Raw genomic sequence first — 18,718 nt, 5'->3', positions numbered from 1 at the left:
GAAGAGTAACGTCTGGCACTTAGTCTATGGGGTCCATCCTCTCTAAGCTCAGTTTCCTCATCCATGAAATGGGTATATGACTGCCCCTAATTCATAGAATTGTTAAATTAAGTAAGATCATGTGTACAAATTGCTCTGTTCAGTGTGGGGCTATCATCAGCAGATGTCAGCTATCACTGTATTTCTTACTATTTTTAATAATAGAAGCAATACAACCCTGGAGGGGATGAGGGGACACCCTAGTATACGAAAGGGTATATGGTATACCTATATAGGTATATAGTATATACCTATATAGGTATATAGTATATTTAGTATATAGAAAGGGTCTCTGCCTTGCTCGAGGGTGGATCTTCTGGCTTGTTTCCCTGTTATTCTGATGCCAGGAAGACTTCTGACCAGCCTGGCACTGAGGTGGGCAGTGCTCCTGCACAGCTGGGATGCGGTGCCCTGGTAACTGCCATGCAAACTCCCCCTAACCCCTAAGTAGGGAGGTCTGGCTTCCCTTCCCAGCCTTCCCCATGTGGGCCCCACCTTGTCTGGCCACAATGAGGCTGGCCATGCAGTCGGGCACGCTGGTTCCAGCTGCCAGGAAGGTGATCCCCATGATGACGTCAGGAATCCCCAGCGTGTAGCCGATGATCGTGACCTGGGAGCGGGGTGAGGGTGGGGGGGAAGGGAGGCAGGAAGAGGCAGTGAGCAGAGGGCCGATGCCAGCCCTGCCTGCCTGTCGACCCTGTCAGCAAAGCTGAAGAGTCTGCAATCTGGGCGGTCTAGGGGCAGCGTCTGCGTTCCATGTCAAAGACAGAGGGCCAGGAATGTCTCAGGAAACAGAGAGGTGGAGTTACAGAGCCCATGCTTTCCAACCAAGGACTGGCCTTTTTCACACCTTCCTTTGGGTGAGGCAGGCGGCCTGAGAGAAGAGAAACAGAGTTGCTGGAAAAAGGCAACAGCGGGACAGTTTTTGAACTCAGGATGTTCCTGGGGACCCAGAATGGATGGCTGCCATGCTGTGCTAGGAAATCCACTGTCCAAGTCTCAGGTTGGCTGCATGACGAGACTTTACAAGAGTTGGGAGGGGGCTGAATAACACCATCCAGTCCAGTAAGAAAAGCTGTCAGCTGCCGATTCCTTTCCTCCCTTCCTGGCAGCTTGGGAACATCATCTGTCCACATCACCCTCTGCTCCATGGTGGCTTGCTGCTGCTAAGTCTCTTCAGTTGTGTCCGACTCTGTGTGACCCCAGATACGGCAGCCCATCAAGCTCCCCCGTCCCTGGGATTCTCCAGGCAAGAACACTGGAGTGGGTTCCCATTTCCTTCTCCAATGCATCAAAGTGAAAAGTGAAAGTGAAGTCGCTCAGTCGTGTCCAACTCTCAGTGATCCATGGGATTTTCCAGGCAAGAGCACCAGAGTGGGGTGCCACTGCCTTCTCCGCCACGGTGGCTTACATCTGCCTAGAACTCAGGCACTTTTAGTGTAACTTACTTAACTCTCACTACAACCCCAGGATACACCTACTGGTGTTATCTCCATTCTCCGAGTGGCCTTGGGGCATCCCCTGCACAGAGAGCAGGCCCGTGGGCATGGGCAGCACCTCTGTGTACACAGGGGGAGGGGTTAAGTCAACACCAGAGGCAGTGCTTCTGTTCTGCAAATGAGCTCATTCTGGCTCCCAGTTTTCAGATGGGCAAACTGGGAGGACAGCAGTGGGTGGGACGGAGTGACCAGGGGCGGGTGGCACGAGTGAGTGGAAAGAGACCCGTTCCGGGTGCCCTGGCCTCAGAAGAGGACAACATGCAGGAGCTAAACATTAGGTCATTGTGGGATGCGCCCTCCCTCACGTTCTATAAAACTGCAAGAAATGCAGACGGCATGTGGCCAGTATCCCACTCCTGCCAGCTCCTCCAGGATCCCTGCATGGGAGTCTGGCCTCCCCTCCAAAGGTTTGGGGGACGTTATTTAAATCTGCTAGGATGCCTGGCTTGGTCTCTTTCAAGCAGAGGCTGTGTGTCTCATTCCGTCCAGTGCTGGACTGGATTTGTGGTGGCCTCAGATTCTCTGCCTTCCATGCTCCAGGGAGGAAAGGGAGACACGGAAACACAGCAGTTTCTTGTGGCTGCTCTGGAGCCTTTTGTGCAATGGAGCGGCAAGCATCCTGCTCACCTGTGTTTTTCTGTTCTCACCCTCAGTAGGGTCCCTGCACGAATTGGTTTGGCTCCATGGGGCTTGAGCTGGGAAGAGGACCCTGTCCCCACTGTGCCTATGGTTACCATGGTTACAGCTGAGGCTGGCGTGCTGGGAAGCGATTCTCCAGGTCTCTGTACCAGGTCTCAAGGGTTTCTCCTGGTCTCCCCTCACTCCCGGCCCTTTCCCAGGGCTTCTCCGAACCTCCCCCAGAGTGGAAGGAGGCAAACAGAAAGAGGGCGAGCCTAAGATCTGTCAGCTACTTTGCATGTTAGTGGACTTCAGAGAAAAACCACTGGACACCTGGAGGTCAGGGATACCAATGCTATTCCCCAAAGTTGGCACCCAATGAAAAGGTCAAACAAAAATAGTAATGGACACAGCATGAGGGAGAAACCCCTGCCTATGCGATTTGGATTGAAAAAAGTATGCCTGTGATGTTGAAGGCAAGGGGTAATTATGAGTTAGTTATGTCAGGTTTCCACATTTGCTATTACCTCCAAAATAATCTTTTCAGAACTTTTTTTAGCTCTGAGTTTAATTCTCCAGCATTTATATTTCATCTCTACCCGATGCTCAAGCACAATTAGATGTACGTATGTCATGGTTTTTAATTTCTTCCCAATTCCAATTATAATGAATTAGGGCCACTCCCCAGTTAAAAACGAGCATCATGCATGGGCAATGAGTGCACTCTGGGTTTCCTAGGATGGCTTTAGGGCAGAAACGCTTTTGAGCGAAGGTCCCTCAATCAATGCCAACTCTTGAATCATTGTTTTAGCTTCATAAGGGACCCTTGAGCATTCACTTGGTTCAGTGACTTCATTTTCTGGTTGAAGAAACTGAGCTGAGATGGGGAGTGACTATGATGGATGGAGTGTCACTTCTCATACCTCCCACCTTGCCTCCAGGCTGGCTGCCTGTGACCCTGCAGGCCTTCCCACCAGAGCAGGTCAGGTGTATGTCCCCCACTCCACAAATACTTGGCAGATGGAGGCTGGGTGGAAATCTCAAGCCAAGGCCCCAGAAGGCCCCCATATTTGCCTTTTCCCTCCTGCATTCCTGTGACCCACTGTGAAAAGACATTCCCCAGGTAGCCACAGGTCCAAAGAAAATGGGCAAACACAGAGGAGACACGAACCCCACCTGCTGCCTGAACCAAAGGCAACCGCAATGGAGCTGAAAGCAGACTGATTAGCTGGTGCCCGGTAAGACCAGTCACCCACAGTCTCCCTGCCGACACATGAGCAGGAGGATAAGTTCTTTTGATTCTAAGCCACGGAATCTAGGGCTGGTTGTTACACAGTGTATGGCAGCAACAGCTGACTGATACAGTTACTGGGCTAAAACCTCTGCCCTGGCTCCCCTCTGGAGAGGGGAGTTTCCGCAAATTGAAGGACGATGTTGAGAAATTCCACTAGGTGGCGCTGTCTCCTGACCCCCACCTTAGACTCTGGGAAGACGTAGCTGCCTGTCCATGGGGAGAAGGACTGAGAGAGGGCTGGTGGTCTTTACCGCCCCTTCCCTGCCTCCACCCAGACCCCACACTCTTCCCTGCACCCCATTTGTATCCTGAGAATCCTCTGCATCCTTGAGTTTCTCTCTGAAGGGACCCAGCACCCTGGGGTCCTGGACTCACCATCCACACCATCATGTAGGAGAAGGCTGCGATCCACAGCGTGGACGAAGCGAAGGTCACCATAAACCACTTCTCCCAGCGGGGCTTGTTGCAGTTGGGGACGGTGAAGTACAAGACGAAGCTCAGGGGCCAGGTGAATGCCCACTTCACTGTTTCCAGTTTGCCAGCTGGGAGAACAACAAAGGCAAAACAAACCAATCAGTGAGGCGCATTTTCCCGCTCCATCCTCAGCATGAGCGTCCCCAGACATTAAGCCTGACTGTGGTGCTCCTTACCACAAAGACTCGAGTGCCTTTCCACCCACAAGACCAAGAGGAATATAAAGTGCCCACCTGCCGGTAGGCCTCAAAATGAAGGATGTGTCGCTTCTGAGGAATACAGAGCTGGGGGGGACGGTTTGGCAAATGCAGCCAGGTGGAAAAGGATGCGGAGGATTCTCAGGATACAAATGGGGTGCAGGGAAGAGTGTGGGGTCCGGGTGGAGGCAGGGGAGGGGCGGTAAAGACCACCAATCCCCTTCCAGTCCTTCTTCCCATGGACAGGCAGCGACATCTTCCCGGAGTCTAAGGGGGTCAGCAGACATAGCGCCACCTAGTGGAATTTCTCAACATCGTCCTTCAACTTGCGGAAAATTTGATGGACGATCTGAAAGCTCTCACGGTTGCCAAAGCATTGCTTGAGTGTTTATATCCCAAGCTGCTATGGATTTGCAAATTCATAATTGCTTCCTGGCTTTATCTGCCTGCTTATATGGACAAGATGATGGATCTGTTAGTGATGACCTGTCCTACCATCTCAGCTGCTGAGTGCCAGAGACAATGGTGACTATTTTACCAGGAGTTCTTGTAGCCTCAGATTCGAAAAACCCATTAGCTCTCCTTTGGCCATGACTACCATCCTGCTTAGTGACTAAATAACAACAACAACAAACCATCCTGCATTAAGTACTAACTCACCTCTGAAGAGAAATATCAACCAAGATCTGCAGAAAGGTCTCTGTGCATCCTTTCTGGTCAACTTCCCAGCCCCTACCACCACAGAGTTCTTTCTATTCTCCAACTTCAAATAAATAAAATCATACAGTATTTTGTTTGTTTGTTTCTACCTTCTTTTATTCAACATAATGCTTTCTGAGTTTCATCCCTGGGTTGGTAACTCATTCCTAATTGCTATGTAGTGTTCCAGCCTGTGAATACACTGTGGTGTGACTGCATTCTCCTGTGTCTGGGATTTGGGCTGTTGCCAGTTTTCAGGTATTACAACTAACGAGGCTGTAAGCTTTTCTGTGTGAATCTTTCTGTGGGCATGTTTTCATTTCTCTTGGGCAAAGACCCAGGAGTAGAAATGCTGAGTCACAGGGTGGGTGTTTTTTTTTTAACTTTATGAGAAACTGCTGAACTGTTTTCTAAAAAGGACTGTTCCAATTTGTATTCCCACCAGAGTTGAGGTATTTTTAAAATTACACTGTGAAAAGTGATGACTAAAATCTTTAACACAATTTATAATTGTATACTAGCATCCAGCACTTATTTCATACATCTTTCGCCAGTCTCCAAATATTTTCTTAAAATTGCAGTTAAGTTACATGATATCACTTTTGACTCCTGGTCTCCCTAGACTCACAAGGTGGTCTCTAGCGGGAGGAGAGGGGGCTTTCTTATCAGTCCCCATTCTGTCTGTTCTGTCTGAATCAAGTGCCTCAGTTATTTAAACTCCCTGAGCCTCAGTTTCCTCATCTCTGGAATGTTGACAGAGCAGCAGTCCATGGGGTCACAAAGAGTCAGACACAAGTGAAGCGACTTAGTACTCCCACATACAGACATACAGATACATACATCATGCATGTGCGCTGTGCTCAGTCACTTCAGTTGTGTCCGACTCTTTGCCTTCCTATGGCCTGTAGCCCGCCAGGCTCCTCTTGTAGGTGGAATTCTCCAGGCAAGAATACTGGAGTGGGTAAGCCATTCCTTTCTCCAGGGGATCTTCCTGATCCAGGGATCGAACCTGGGTCTTTGGCATTGCAGGAGGATTCTTTACCATCTGAGCCACTGGGTAAGTCCATTATATAATATACAGCATATTAAATATATATAAATATTTGTGTATTAATATGCAACATATCAGGCCTTCCCACGTGGCTCAGTGATAAAGAATTCGCCTGCTAATGCAGGAGATGTGGGTTTGATTCCTGGGTCGAGAAGATCTCCTGAGGAGGGAATGGCAACCCACTCCAGTATTCTTGTCTGGAGAGTCCATGGACAGAGAAGCCTGGTGGGCTATAGTTCATGGGTATATGAAAAGAGTTGAACATGACTAAAGATGCACACACAGATGCAGCATATTAAATATATACAGTATATAGAAAGCATGTTATATGCATGCATCACATCAATCATACATGTGCACATGCTATATATGTGCACACACACCTATATTCATGTACACACACATATGCTTGCATGTCCTATACTCCTCTATTTGTATACTCCCACACAATTATGTACTTGTTAATGATACACACTCCAGTCAAGCCTTAGTGGCAGAAACATGCAAATCCAGGTCCCTGCAAGATTCCCGTGGGAGGGAAACAGATCTTTACCCAGTGGCCAAAGTATCTTGGCCTGAGAGGACCCTCGAGTGCCCTCTGCTGGCCTGAGGGCCTCTGCTCGCTCATTGCTGTGAGGAGGCAGCCCTACCCAGGGGAGGCCCTGGCTGGACACTCAGTCCCCAGTCCTGGCCTTGAATGGTGTTTCTTAGCAGCTGGTGGAGCAGAACAGGGGCCCACACTCGGGCAAGCCCATTCTCACTTCAGAGGCAGAGCCAGGTGCTGACCTTGCTCCCTGGCGTGGCAGAGGAACCCTGAAGATGGCTGGGGGACCCCAGGCCCCAAGCCCATGCCACCCAGCAGTGGCCCACGGACCAGCAGCATCGGCATCACCTGGGGCCCCACCTGGATCACCCAAGTCAGAGCCCACCCCTGGTCAAGGATGCCCACATGAGAGGGGCTGGTGAGGAGGACTCAGGATCCCACTGACTGTCTCAGCAGCTCAGGGCCCTGTGGTGAAGCTGAGACCCCCAGAGGTGGCAGGACCACACAGAGCATCCGTTCTCCTTGTGAGCCTGTGCTTCCAAAGGATGGAGGGTGCCTGACGTGGGTGCTTGAGCCCACACCTGCAGCCATGGCTCCTAACGTGTGGGGAGACCCTATGGCCTCCACATGTGCACCCTAATCCTGGGGTAAGGGTGGGGAGCAGGAGTTCAGGATACCCTGAAACTTCACACGTAGGCCTGGCACGTACTGCGTCCAGGTGAGAAACAGGGAGCTCGTGACCCGAAGGGGGCCCTCGATCCCGCTGAGTGATGTGGTCTGTGCACTCTCACACCTCTGTCTCTGATGTCTTCCTGGAGGAGTGTGTATGGGATCCTGGGCCGTGGGGCCAACAGAGCACCCAGCCACTTAAAAACTCTTTCATCAGGGATGACGTCAGGCGAGTGAGAGTTCTTGGAGCGAGGTTACAGTGCCGACAGTGAGCTCTGCAAACAGGGGCTGGGGAGGGGGTGGAATTCCAGACACAGCCCCCAAGGTCTGTGCCCCGGTTTTCAGAGCCCGTGCAGAGGATGAACCACCGTCCCTGACTGCGCTACAGTGTGAAGCAGAGCTGGCCTCCAGATAGGCAGGTAATCACTGGAGCCCTTGGAAGCAGAGGAGGAGGCTAGAGCCATGAGCAGAGCGGGGAGGACCAGACAACACACACTGTTCGTTTGAAATGAGACGCCACGGGATGAAGAAGACGGGGGCCGTAGGGTAGGGAGCAGCCCCAGCCGACAGCCACGAGGAGCCACCAGGAACCCTGCCAGGAACCTGAGTGTGCCGGGGCTGCTGGGAAGGACCGCAGCCCTGGCCCCCTCATCACTGCCCCGAGAGCCTTGGAACCCCCAGCCAGGCAGTGCCAGACTTCTGACCCTAGAACGTGAGCTAGCCAATGAGTGTAAGCAGCAAGGCTTGTGCTCATTTGTTACAAAGCAAGGGAAAACGAGCATGAGGCCCTAGAGGGAAAAGTGGGGGGCCAGTCATTCCATCCTTAACATGTTTTTGTCCTGGTCGATAGAAAGGTTGCCAAGAAATGTCACCAAATGTGGCAAAATGGATAAAAAGCCAGGATACATTTTTACTAACAAGCCAGGATTTAACTTTGGGTGATTCGGGGTCTGGGAATCTGGGTGGTATTTTCTAGTTACTTTCGGTTGGCAGTTGACCAGGTTGAAATCTGAGGAGCCTTTCAGGGACCCCGTCGCCCCCTGAGCTTTACTGGCTGGACACAAAGAGGGGCCCCGAAGGACACTGCATCCGAAAGGAACACTCGACTGTGACGCTGCGCCCATGTCTCCTTGTTAAACGGCCTTTCAAGTGGATCCAGCACTTCTTCCTCAGAGCTGACAGCCCCCACTACTTCCAACGTTGCAGAGAAGACACACAGGCTAATTAAGCTTCACGTACTTGACAGTGAATACGAACTGGACCAGCGAACACTTTCTTGAAACAGAAACTTCTGGAAGGTCTGGCAGACAGGCAGAATTCTTTCGGTTTGGTCCACCCATTCCATTAATGGTGGGGCTGGAGGACAAGGCCGCTGGCTCAGCTGAGTCTTTACTGGAGGCAGCAGTTGGTGGACAAGGACACTGCCCTTGTGGCCGGGGTCCTGAGCGCTTACTAGCCTCTGCATGCACCCTGAACCGTCAAGAAACGGGGAGACCCTGGGCCAGCCCCTGAGGTGTGATTCGGGAGCTCTCTGCCCTAGTCTGCATCTCCTGAGGTGCCCACCCTGGAGACAGCAGGTCCTGGGACCTGGGCCCCCAAGGGCTGCCTCGTCAGGACAGTGCCCCCACCAACCGCGATGGGGTGGGTAATGGTGGGAAACCCCACCCCACAGCACCAAGCCGCCTGGCTGGCAGGGTCACGAACTTTCCTCTTTGGCACCACAGGGTCCAGAGGAACCACTGACAGGGAGCCTTCCTCCTCCAAAGGCCCACATTTCAACCAGGCCTGAAGGTCACCGTCTTGGTCATCGGATCTGCTGTGAAAGAATCTTACCCACTGTAAAGGTTAACACAATATAAATATTTCTACAGCCATACAGCCAGCCCTTGAATTTGGTATCAGAAAGGTCACGTGGTCAAGGGCATCAAGTCAGTGGCTTCAAAACAGCTCAGGACCGCAGCCCGCCCAGCCCTAGCAGGGGCTCTTACACGGGGGGTCGAAGGGTGTGTATGGCCCCTCCTCCTCCTCCTCGTCCTCCTCCTCCTCGTCGTTCTCGTTATTCTCGTTGTCCTCATTCTCGTTCTCCGTCTCGTCACCGGCCTCCACGACCTCGTCCCTCCGCGTCCCGCTCACGCCTCTGTCTGGGGCGCTGCTGGGCCCCGTCCCGTTCTCCACTGTGTGCTTAATCGGGATCTTGATGGCCACCTCGGATTCTCCGTTGGCATAAGCCCTGCTGTTTATCAGTCTCTGTCTCTGGAGAAGGAAAGGCACGTTCTAACACAGAATCCCTCCCTACCCCCCCCCAGAGGAGCTGTAGATCCTCTCACCCAGGACCCCGGCTGTCGGGATTTTCCCAGGCTGCTGGCAGGAGGTGCTTCCAGAAGACTCTGCAGACAGGTTCTAAGGGACTCCTTAAAGTAACAACCAACTCTAATAGACTTTCTGGGAAGAAGGATTACTCTTTCGTGACCCACTGGGACTTACAAATCCCTTTAGAGGAGAGTCCCCATGCCTCAAATGGGCACTGCTTTTCTACCAGGGTTTGACTGCCTGCACACTGGGTTGTTAATGCTCCTCTCCAGATGGTAGCACTTCCCTGGTCCATATGTGAGAAAGCCATAAAATGTATCGGGATTAGGATCAACAAGGCTGCCATTCCAGAGAAAGGCATCCCCAGGAAAATGTGGGTGAGACTCTGAAGTACCCTAAACTAAGGTAACCTTAATTTAACAACTACTTTCCTGCGAGTTCACATCCGGGGGCTTTATTCAGAGGGAAGATAATGAGAAGAAGGGACGGAAGAGTCTTTCTGTACAGCTGGGAGCTGGACTACATCTCTGGACACGTGGTGGGAAGAGCAAGGACAAGGATGCATAGCTGAGCAAGAATGTTGGGAAACAGCTGAGGGACATTATTGTGTAAAACACTGAGGCAGGCGCTTTTACCTGCAGACTAGGGAACGTCCTCCCTGCCCAGTTCCCCACCCCAGCCGTGGCAGATGGACTTGTTTTCTCAGATACCTCATTGATTAACATGCGACTGGCCATGGAGAGTCGGGTCTTGGGGGGGAAGTGGCTGGTGATCATGATTCGAAGACCAGCCTCAGAGAAAGAAAGCTGATGTGGGTAGGCTGACAGCAGCTCGTCTACCATGATCACTGATGCTTTGCGGTGGAAATTGGCTAGGAAAGTTAAAAACAAAATAAAGATAGCGTTGAGGCTAGGAGTGGGAAAGAGATATTCATTCATCTTCCTTCCCTCCCTTATCTTTCTTGCTCCCTCCCTTTCTCCTTTCTTCCCTCCTTTCCTTCTTTCCATACATCCATCCGCCAACCCACCAACCCTCCCACCCATCCACTCATCCATCCATCCACCCACCCACCCGTCTGTCCCGGAAAGGTTGTGATTAAACTTTGAAGAAGAGTCAACATCTGCTTTCCATGGGCTCATCTATACTTCCTTTGAAATGACTTAAAACAGTTTGAGTCCTTCTCTGACATAGTAAGAATGAATTATAACATAAGAGAATTTTCCTTTCTCCTCAAAGGATTCTTTTCCTGCCACTAATATCTGGGGCATAGGAAAGACCCCAACTGTCTTTAGTAACCCTTTATGCCCTTTTCAAATGTCAAGAGTGTTCACAGTAGGCTGTTAAAAGCTCCAGGACTGATGCTAGTCCAAGCAGAGGGCACGGTGTGGGATGCAGGGCAGACTGGGGTGGGGGGCGGGCAGCTGGCCAGCTTACAGAGGCTCAAGTCCAGAGGGTGCTTAGGGAAAATCCTGTGAAATGATCTGCTAGCAGGCCTGAAGAATACTTCCTCCATGGCCCAATCTCTTCCGTGTGGATATTGCAATGTGAGGACGCAGCTCACAGGTCACAGCCTCACTCCTGTTCTCCAGGCCACTAAACCATGAAATGATCTCTGGAAATACTGACTAATAGTAGGTAGCTCTCTTTGGTTCTCTAAGAGTATTCCTTTTATTGTTATAAACTACCCTGCAGAGAAGAAATGAAATGAAATCCTTATGTGGGATAGCGCTGAATACTCAAAAGTCTTTCGTTAAACATGAGTATAATTAGTGAGAAATTAGTATAGTATAATTAGTGAGAAAACTACATCAAAAAATTGATTTTCAAATTCTAATAATTACCCACAGATTTCAAACTGAGCTATGTACTTGGAAATAACCTATAGATTTTTCTTTTTCTTTTTTTCCCTTCCCTGAAAAGTAAGGAAATGGGACTGAGAAGAAATAAACCCACACATTTCAATAGGAAAGTTAAAAAAAAAGTTAAATGAAAACTGAAACACATTCTAGGCAAAAGTAAATGATAATTTTCCATGTTCCTTTAAGAAAGAATATTATTAAGAGCATTGTATTATTTCTCTTGGAATAGCAACTGCTTACTAAGCATCTCCTGAATATCAGAATTTGGGGGAGTGATTGAGTGACTAACACTTTCACACTTTTAGGGCTTCCCTGGTGTCCAGATGGTAAAGAATCTGCCTGCAATGCAGGAGACCCAGGTCTGATCTCTGGGTCAAGAAGAGCCCTGGGAGGAAGGCATGGCAACCCACTCCAGTATCCTTGCCCAGAGAATTCCATGGACAGAGGAGCCTGGCGGGCTACAGTCCAGGGGGTCACCAAGAATGAGACACGAATGAGTGACTTCACTTTCCCTTTCTTTTCTATGTTATTTTGCAGGTGGGAAACTGAGGTAATATAGCCTGAAAGTGAATTCGGATATAAATATACACTAATAACAACTATCATTAATGGAGTATTTTATATACTTTATCTCCTTAACTTGCTATAAAAATTATCCTCCTTTTACAGAAGAGAAAATTGAGGCTCAGAGAGGTTAAGTAACTTGCTCCAAGGTCACACAGCCAGAATGGGAGACAGTCAGCACCTTGACACCCCTGGCGTCTCCTTTACTATCTTGTTTCTCTGTTATCAACCTCAGCACGTTTGGTCCAAGAACTTCCACAGCTTCCAGAGACCGCCCATCACCAGGATATTCCCGGACACAGCCAATGGGAGGGAGTGGGGGCGGTGCTCCCCGGGCAGGCACGCCCTGTGGGGCCGGCGGCACCCGGCGCAGCCCCGCAGTGGGGCACGGCCCCAGGGTTACCTCTCTTGAGTAGCACCACGGTTGCGTCGCAGTTGCCGCTGTCGTCCATTTCGGCGTTGTTGGCCAAGCCATTGACCATGTTTCCGGCCCCTTTGGTCTTCCTCTCGAAGCACTGGTGTATGCAGGCGTTGTATCTGGACACGGCCGGGAGCAGAAAGAGCCCATCAGCACTGCCGTTCCTCCCTCCTGGGCTCCTGGCTCCCCAAAGCTCCCCAAAGCTCCCTCAGCCTGGACACGGGTGAGAGACCCGGTGCCTCAGGTTAATATGGTTACTGTTTTATCATCCTGTTTTCCCCAGAATATTCAGCCCATTTCCCCAACTTGAGGATATATGGTAAGTGAAAATAAAACCAACTTCAGACAGATAAATAGGGACACACTGCTTTCTCTGCAGTCTTTCATGTCAGTGGGGGAGCTCTGGGATTGAGTTCCCTTACTCATGATCTATGTATGGATGTAAGAGTTGGTCCATAAAGAAAGCTGAGCACTGAAGAATTGATGCTTTTCAATTGTGGTGTTCGGGAAGACTCTTGAGAGTCCCTTGGACAGAAAGGAGATCCAACCAGTCCATCCTAAAGCAAATCAGTCCTGAATATTCATTGGAAGGACTGATGCTGAAGCTGAAGCTCCAATACTTTGACCACCTCATGTGAAGAGCCGACTCATTGGAAAAGACCCTGATGCTGGAGAAGATTGAAGGCGGGAAGAGAAGGGAATGACAGAGGATGAGATGGTTGGATAGCATCACCGACTCAATGGACGTGAGTTTGAGCAAGCTCTGGGAGATGGAGATGGACAGGAAAGCCTGGCGTCCTGCAGTCTATGGGGTCACAGAGTTAGACATGACTGAGCTACTGAACAACACCTCGTGGTCCATGCATGGAAGGGCTGTGATGAGACTCAGAGGGATGAGCAAAGACTCCCTCCTCTGGGCCGTGTCCCCAGGGCCTTTGCTATCAGGGCCATGCTGGGTGGAGGAAGGTCAAGGTGTCACATCCATCTGTCCTGCTAGCATCACAGTCCATGTGCACTGGCGGGCTGGCTGCCGAAGTCTCTGTCTGCCTTTGGTTTCCTGAGGTCACAAGCTGGGATCCTGGGAAAGTCTGTCACTGTTGTGCCATAATTCCAGGTCTGTGGGGCTCTTGGCTTTATGACAAAATTCTGGGCTGTGTTTCTTCAGAATGACTGAGGGAAAGAATCAAAACCCTGTGTGGAGTTTCTCCCATGTGTGTTGGAAGGAAGGCAGCTTAGTCAAGTTCCTGGGATGCTCTGGCAGGCACTGTCCTGGTCCCTTTATCATTGGTATTAGAAGACTCCCATGGAGGAATCCTAGGAAACTCAGGGGCAAAGACAGCCAGCGGGCAGCGTCTCCAGGGCACTGTGGCCCTCGCTGCTTTTTCCACTAAGAGACTTAAAGGTCCTGATGGCTTACTGACCATGGGAAAACCCACTGAGGGGTCCCACCAGCTTGGTCCCTGGCCTCCCACAGAACAGCACCCAAGCATTAGATTCTAAATCCAGCTCACGTGCCACTCAAGCTGAGTTCCCCCTCCTCTTCTTCATCCCTTTTCCTGCTACAGACATGAGGCCCCTTGGGGGTCCCTTCCCACTGCATCCTCTGTTCTTAGTGCAGCTCTGGGTGGTGGGCCTGCCATGGAGATACAGGTGGGGGATCCTCTACGGCTGGGCCCCTTCCTGTTCACCCTGGGAGCCTGAGGTGCTTCCTACAGGCCTGAGGGAGAAGAGAAAGCTAGTCTATAGGGACAGTGGCAGCCATGGAAAGGGCAGTGGGCAGGCCCACTCTCAGGGTTTATAATCTCAGGGCTTGCAAGGAATAGAATGAGAACATGACTATTCTGCAACATGATGAAATGATGGAGCCAGATATTGAGGATCAGCAGCTGCCAAGATAACATAGTGATCCAGGCGTCTGTTGGTGTGACTCTCCACCACTCTGGACACAGTCTAACCTGAATGGGATCAACGACTGACATGGAGGGATACAGGGGCTGGAGGAACAGGTCACACTACCCCGCAGATGTAATCAACAATGTCTTAACTGTGGGAAACTCTGCAGAGCCATCAATCAGATTTCATTCAAGACTAAATTGCAAGGAAAAAAAAAAGGGGGAATTTATAAACTCAAAGAGATCTAGAATATGGAGCAACCAAGAGTGATGAGTGGAATTTATTTGGATTCTGCTTTTTAAACTATTCATGACATTTATGAGACCGAAGGAACTGTAAAAAATGATATTTATGAGACTGTTGAGAATTTGAACATTGGATACTGAATCATATTAAAGAATTAGCATTCATTTTAGGTATGATCATGATAGTGTGGCTGGGTTAAAAATGAGTCTTTTTAGAGACAAGTACTGACATTTGGGTAGATGAAATGGTATGATGTCCGGGACTTGACGGGGATTCCCAGGTGGTGCTAGTGGTAAAGAACCTGCCTACCAATGCAGGAGACATAAGAGATGTGGGTTCAATCCCTGGGTTGGGAAGGTCCCCTGGAGGAGGGCCTGCAATCCACTCTTGTATTCCTGCCTGGAGAACCCATGGACAGAGGAGCCTGGCGGGCTACAGTGCATAGGGTCACGAAGAGTTGAACATGACTGAAGGGACTTAGCAGGCAAGTTGGGGTTTCAGATCATGTGGAGGGAGTGATACAGCTGGCAGTGTGGGTGCAAGTCAATAGTGGGGCAACTCGTGGAGAGCACATGGGGTGTGTCATGCTATTCTGCTGACTGCTCTGCAGGCCAGCATTCTTCATGGCATGGTCTCCTCATCCTCTGTCCCCCCTCCTGGAGGAGCTCCAGGGAGAGGCACTGTTTCTGTCATCTTGACTTAGAATCCACTTTCCCCCCCAGAAATACTGACTCTCCAGGGGGTTTGCTTTAAAAGTTCACAACTGTGTGTTGTGTACGTACTTGGATTTGGATGATAGGATACTAATGCTATGTATTGCATCATTATGAGCACTTTCGTGGAACTGGATATCAGTTAATTAACTATTCTATCACATCCCATCCTTACAAACAGCCTTTCAGGTAGAAAGCATCATTCCTTCTGTTCCTAGAAGCAAAAACTGAGATTCAAAATACCAGAACCACCTGGCTCAGTTCTGCAGCCAGGGCTGCAAGGGAGGCACTTGATCTTAACAACAAGCCCACACTGCCTCATCTGGGAACCAAATCCCAGTGAAATGACCCAGAAGGACAGAAATCAATCCTCGCCAAGGTCAGGTATGCTTCAGGCTCCCTTAAGGTTTCTACCTGCTGGGCCAAACCAGAATTGCTTTTTGACCTTCAGACAGAATGTTTAAAAATCATTTTAAAGCAATCCATCCAGGAGGCAGCTGACAATTCTAATACAGGCTGTTTTCAATGGCTGCTGCTGTTTTATATTTTTAATTGAATGTTTTAAATTTTGTGCTTGCACCCCAAAGCTGCTTTATTGTGAAGCATGCAATTTTATAAATCAGATTTTATAAAACCCAATGATTAAAGCCTCTGATTACTGAGGGGGATGGCAAAAGAGCAGAGATTTCAATTTAGAACTTGGGACCAGAATTTATGCAGAAAATTTCACGAGCGCAGTAGCTGCCTTTCCCCTTTATTTGTATCCTGCTGGTCTGAACAGCTGGGAAGTTGGTAATGCTGACGCATCAGCAGAAACACACCTCATTAGCTTTCACATTGGACTTGGCTTGGGGTAGGGAAATTGTTCAGTGTGTTTTCTTCATGTCCACATGCCCTGCCTGCAACTCACAGATGTTATGATGGCTCAGTAGAGGGGTGTGGTGCTTATGGAGTGCATGCTAGCAAAATTCTTCAATCTTCCTTCTTTTTAGATAAAAAGAACTTTCTGAAGGCCTCCTTATTCTTGTACAGCCCTTAGTGAATTCAGTATGGGACATGCTTTCATCTAAATTCAGATTTTAAAACCCAAGATCCATGTTCGGCTTATAGCAGACACTCAGTCAGTTCTTCTGGAATAATTGATGAATCCACCTTTTCAAAAGGGGAGATGAGAGCTCTTGACTCACTGGGGTCTCAAAGCACCAAATGTTAAAAAAAAATAAAACAAACACATGAAATAAAAAATGCTGAAAGAAGACGTGTATTATTGAGGCTTTCTGACGGTGGCATGGATTCCCTGATAGTTTTGCTCTTTGAGAGAAAGAGAAATAAGTTGGCTGCTCCTGTCTTTAAAGGCATTTCCTTGGAGTCTAGAAACTATGGAAAGCCTTTGGGCCAACTCGGCTTTTTTATGGGAGCTGATGCACTGAGGTGTGTGATTTGTGGGAAAAGCACCTGGTTTTGTCATCTTAACTGTGATGTCAGTTACCATCATGGCAATTCCACATCAGGATAACTTTGGGTGAGGTTCTAGTCTTGAAATAGTCTCGTTCAGTCACAAGATCCAGATGCTGGGTCCACGCTGAACATGGACAGTTCCTGAGGTGGAAACTGGGCATCATATTGGGTGGGATGGTGGCAGATGGCTCACAGCCTACCCCGGCCATGGGTCAAGCCAGCTCCTGCCTTCACTGTTCCTGTGACATTGGCCAACGGCCACACTGATTTCTCCCGACAGGGTTCTCAGCCACCAGAAGTAATTTTTGTTAGGCCTCAACAGCAAAGAAAACTTGACGTGTCAGTGGCAGACTGCTACTGGATGCATCCACATCAGCAATTTCTGGCAGCAGTCAGACAAAAGGAACTTTTGCCAACAAAGGTCCGTCTAGTCAAAGTTATGTTTTTTTCAGTAGTCATGTATGATGTGAGAGCTGGACTATAAAGAAAGTTGAGCACTGAAGAATTGATGCTTTTGAATTGTGGTGTTGGAGAAAACTCTTGAGAGTCCCTTGGACTGCAAGAAGATCCAACCAGTCAATCCTAAAGGAAATCAGTCCTGAATATTCATTGGAAGGACTGATGCTGAAGCTGAAACTCCAATACTCTGGCCACCTGATTCGAAGAACTGACTCACTAGAAAAGACCCTGATGCTGGGAAAGATTGAAGGACAGAGGAGAAGGGGACGACAGAGGACGAGATGGTTGGATGGCATCACCGACTCGATGGACATGAGTTTGAGCAAGCTCTGGGAGTTGGTGATGGACAGGGAAGCCTGGCGTGCTGCAGTCCATGGGGTCACAAAGAGTCGGACACAAAGAGTGGTCTCCTGTCCTCCCCCTAGAGGAGGCGGTCACTCCTGCAGTCACATGGGCTGGGGAGAGGATGGGCTAATTCGAAGCAATGCAATTGCTTCCGTGGGGGCAGGTGGCTGCAGCACAGAGTATCTCTGCACTGTTTACAAACTCCTCATCTCAATGGTCCTTGTCAAAAAAGATGACCCAGCAGGTTTCTGACCACAGTGCTTACATCTTACGTTAGAACATGGGAAGCATCAGCAACGTAACTCCTGATACAAGTGGTAATCTGCCCAGACTCCATGGGGAAAAAGAATGCATGATCTGGTGGTCTAAAACATGTCCACAAGTAATTGACTCTCCTCTCTCGGAAAGGCAAGGAGTGAAGACCAGACTGACTCTTTTCTAACGAATAGAACATGGCAGAAGGGACAGTGTGTGACTTGTGAGGCTGGATCATAGAAGGTGTTGCTAGGTCCTTCGTGCCCTCTCTTGAATCACCTGCTCTGTGGGAAGCCAGCTCCCGGGTATGGGGACACTGGAACAGTCCTAAGGAGAAGCCTATATGGGAAGTTTTGCCACCTTTCTTATTATGAAAGCGAACAAAGAAACAGTCAAAAACTAGGCTGCCAGGTCCTGAAGAGGGGCAAGGGCAATGTCCCTCTGTCCACATCATCACATAACGCTGAGTGCAGGAAACAGTTTGGGGAGAGAAACTGAGAAGGGATCTTACTCACTTCATGATGACAATGTAGATGAGATACATCAGCACGAGGACCAAAGACTCCCACCTGTGGACAAGCCAAGAATGGTTAGTTAGCGGAAGCCACCAAGACGCACGTGCCACACCCCAGACTCCCTTAGACGCGTGCGTGATGCGAACAACAACTAAACCTGCCAAGCACGGTAAGGATGAGGTAGACGCGAAAGCCACACACACACAGTTCCTGATCTATACACACGTCCTAGGCAGTGCCCAGCTTTCGAGGATTTCTTCCTTCCTCCACTTAAAAGGAGAATGCTTCCTCTTCTCTGTTATTTGCTCACTCCAAAGAGTGCTTTGAGCACAGCAAGACTTCTGTCATATTGCTGAATATAAGACTGCATGTATTAAGTCTGACCACAGCTTAATCATTCACTAAAACAATTCAGATACAAACGGCAACCTGGAGGAATTGACAGGAGCAACCAAGGGACTGTTGGCTTCATTGGAGTAAGGCCTGTTAGATTCATTAGATAGTGGGAGATGGAGACAGAGAAGGAGAGAGGGGAGGGAGGGAGAAGACAGACAGACAGATACACACACCTGGGTCAGGGAAGGTGCTGTCAGAAAGGA

The 18,718-nt window shown here is 49.5% G+C and overlaps 1 protein-coding gene across 4 annotated transcripts in view; it reads right to left on the bottom strand.

The window, feature by feature from the left end:
• SLC24A3 (solute carrier family 24 member 3) overlaps positions 1–18,718 on the bottom strand; it is a 441,573-nt gene that overhangs the window by 13,954 nt on the left and 408,901 nt on the right. For all 4 annotated transcript variants that reach the window (XM_070802132.1, XM_070802130.1, XM_070802129.1 and 1 more), the window contains exons 9-14: positions 18,120–18,173; positions 12,221–12,354; positions 10,105–10,265; positions 9,073–9,337; positions 3,826–3,992; positions 535–649 (exon numbers count right to left, since the gene is read on the bottom strand). In XM_070802132.1, coding sequence (XP_070658233.1) covers positions 535–649; positions 3,826–3,992; positions 9,073–9,337; positions 10,105–10,265; positions 12,221–12,354; positions 18,120–18,173 — 896 coding nt within the window. The remainder of the gene's footprint in view (positions 1–534; positions 650–3,825; positions 3,993–9,072; positions 9,338–10,104; positions 10,266–12,220; positions 12,355–18,119; positions 18,174–18,718) is intronic.

This window comes from Bos indicus, chromosome 13, assembly GCF_029378745.1.
Source record: "Bos indicus isolate NIAB-ARS_2022 breed Sahiwal x Tharparkar chromosome 13, NIAB-ARS_B.indTharparkar_mat_pri_1.0, whole genome shotgun sequence".
In the NCBI taxonomy this organism is placed as follows: Eukaryota; Metazoa; Chordata; class Mammalia; order Artiodactyla; family Bovidae; genus Bos; species Bos indicus.
This window is presented reverse-complemented; position numbering and strand designations above follow the sequence as displayed.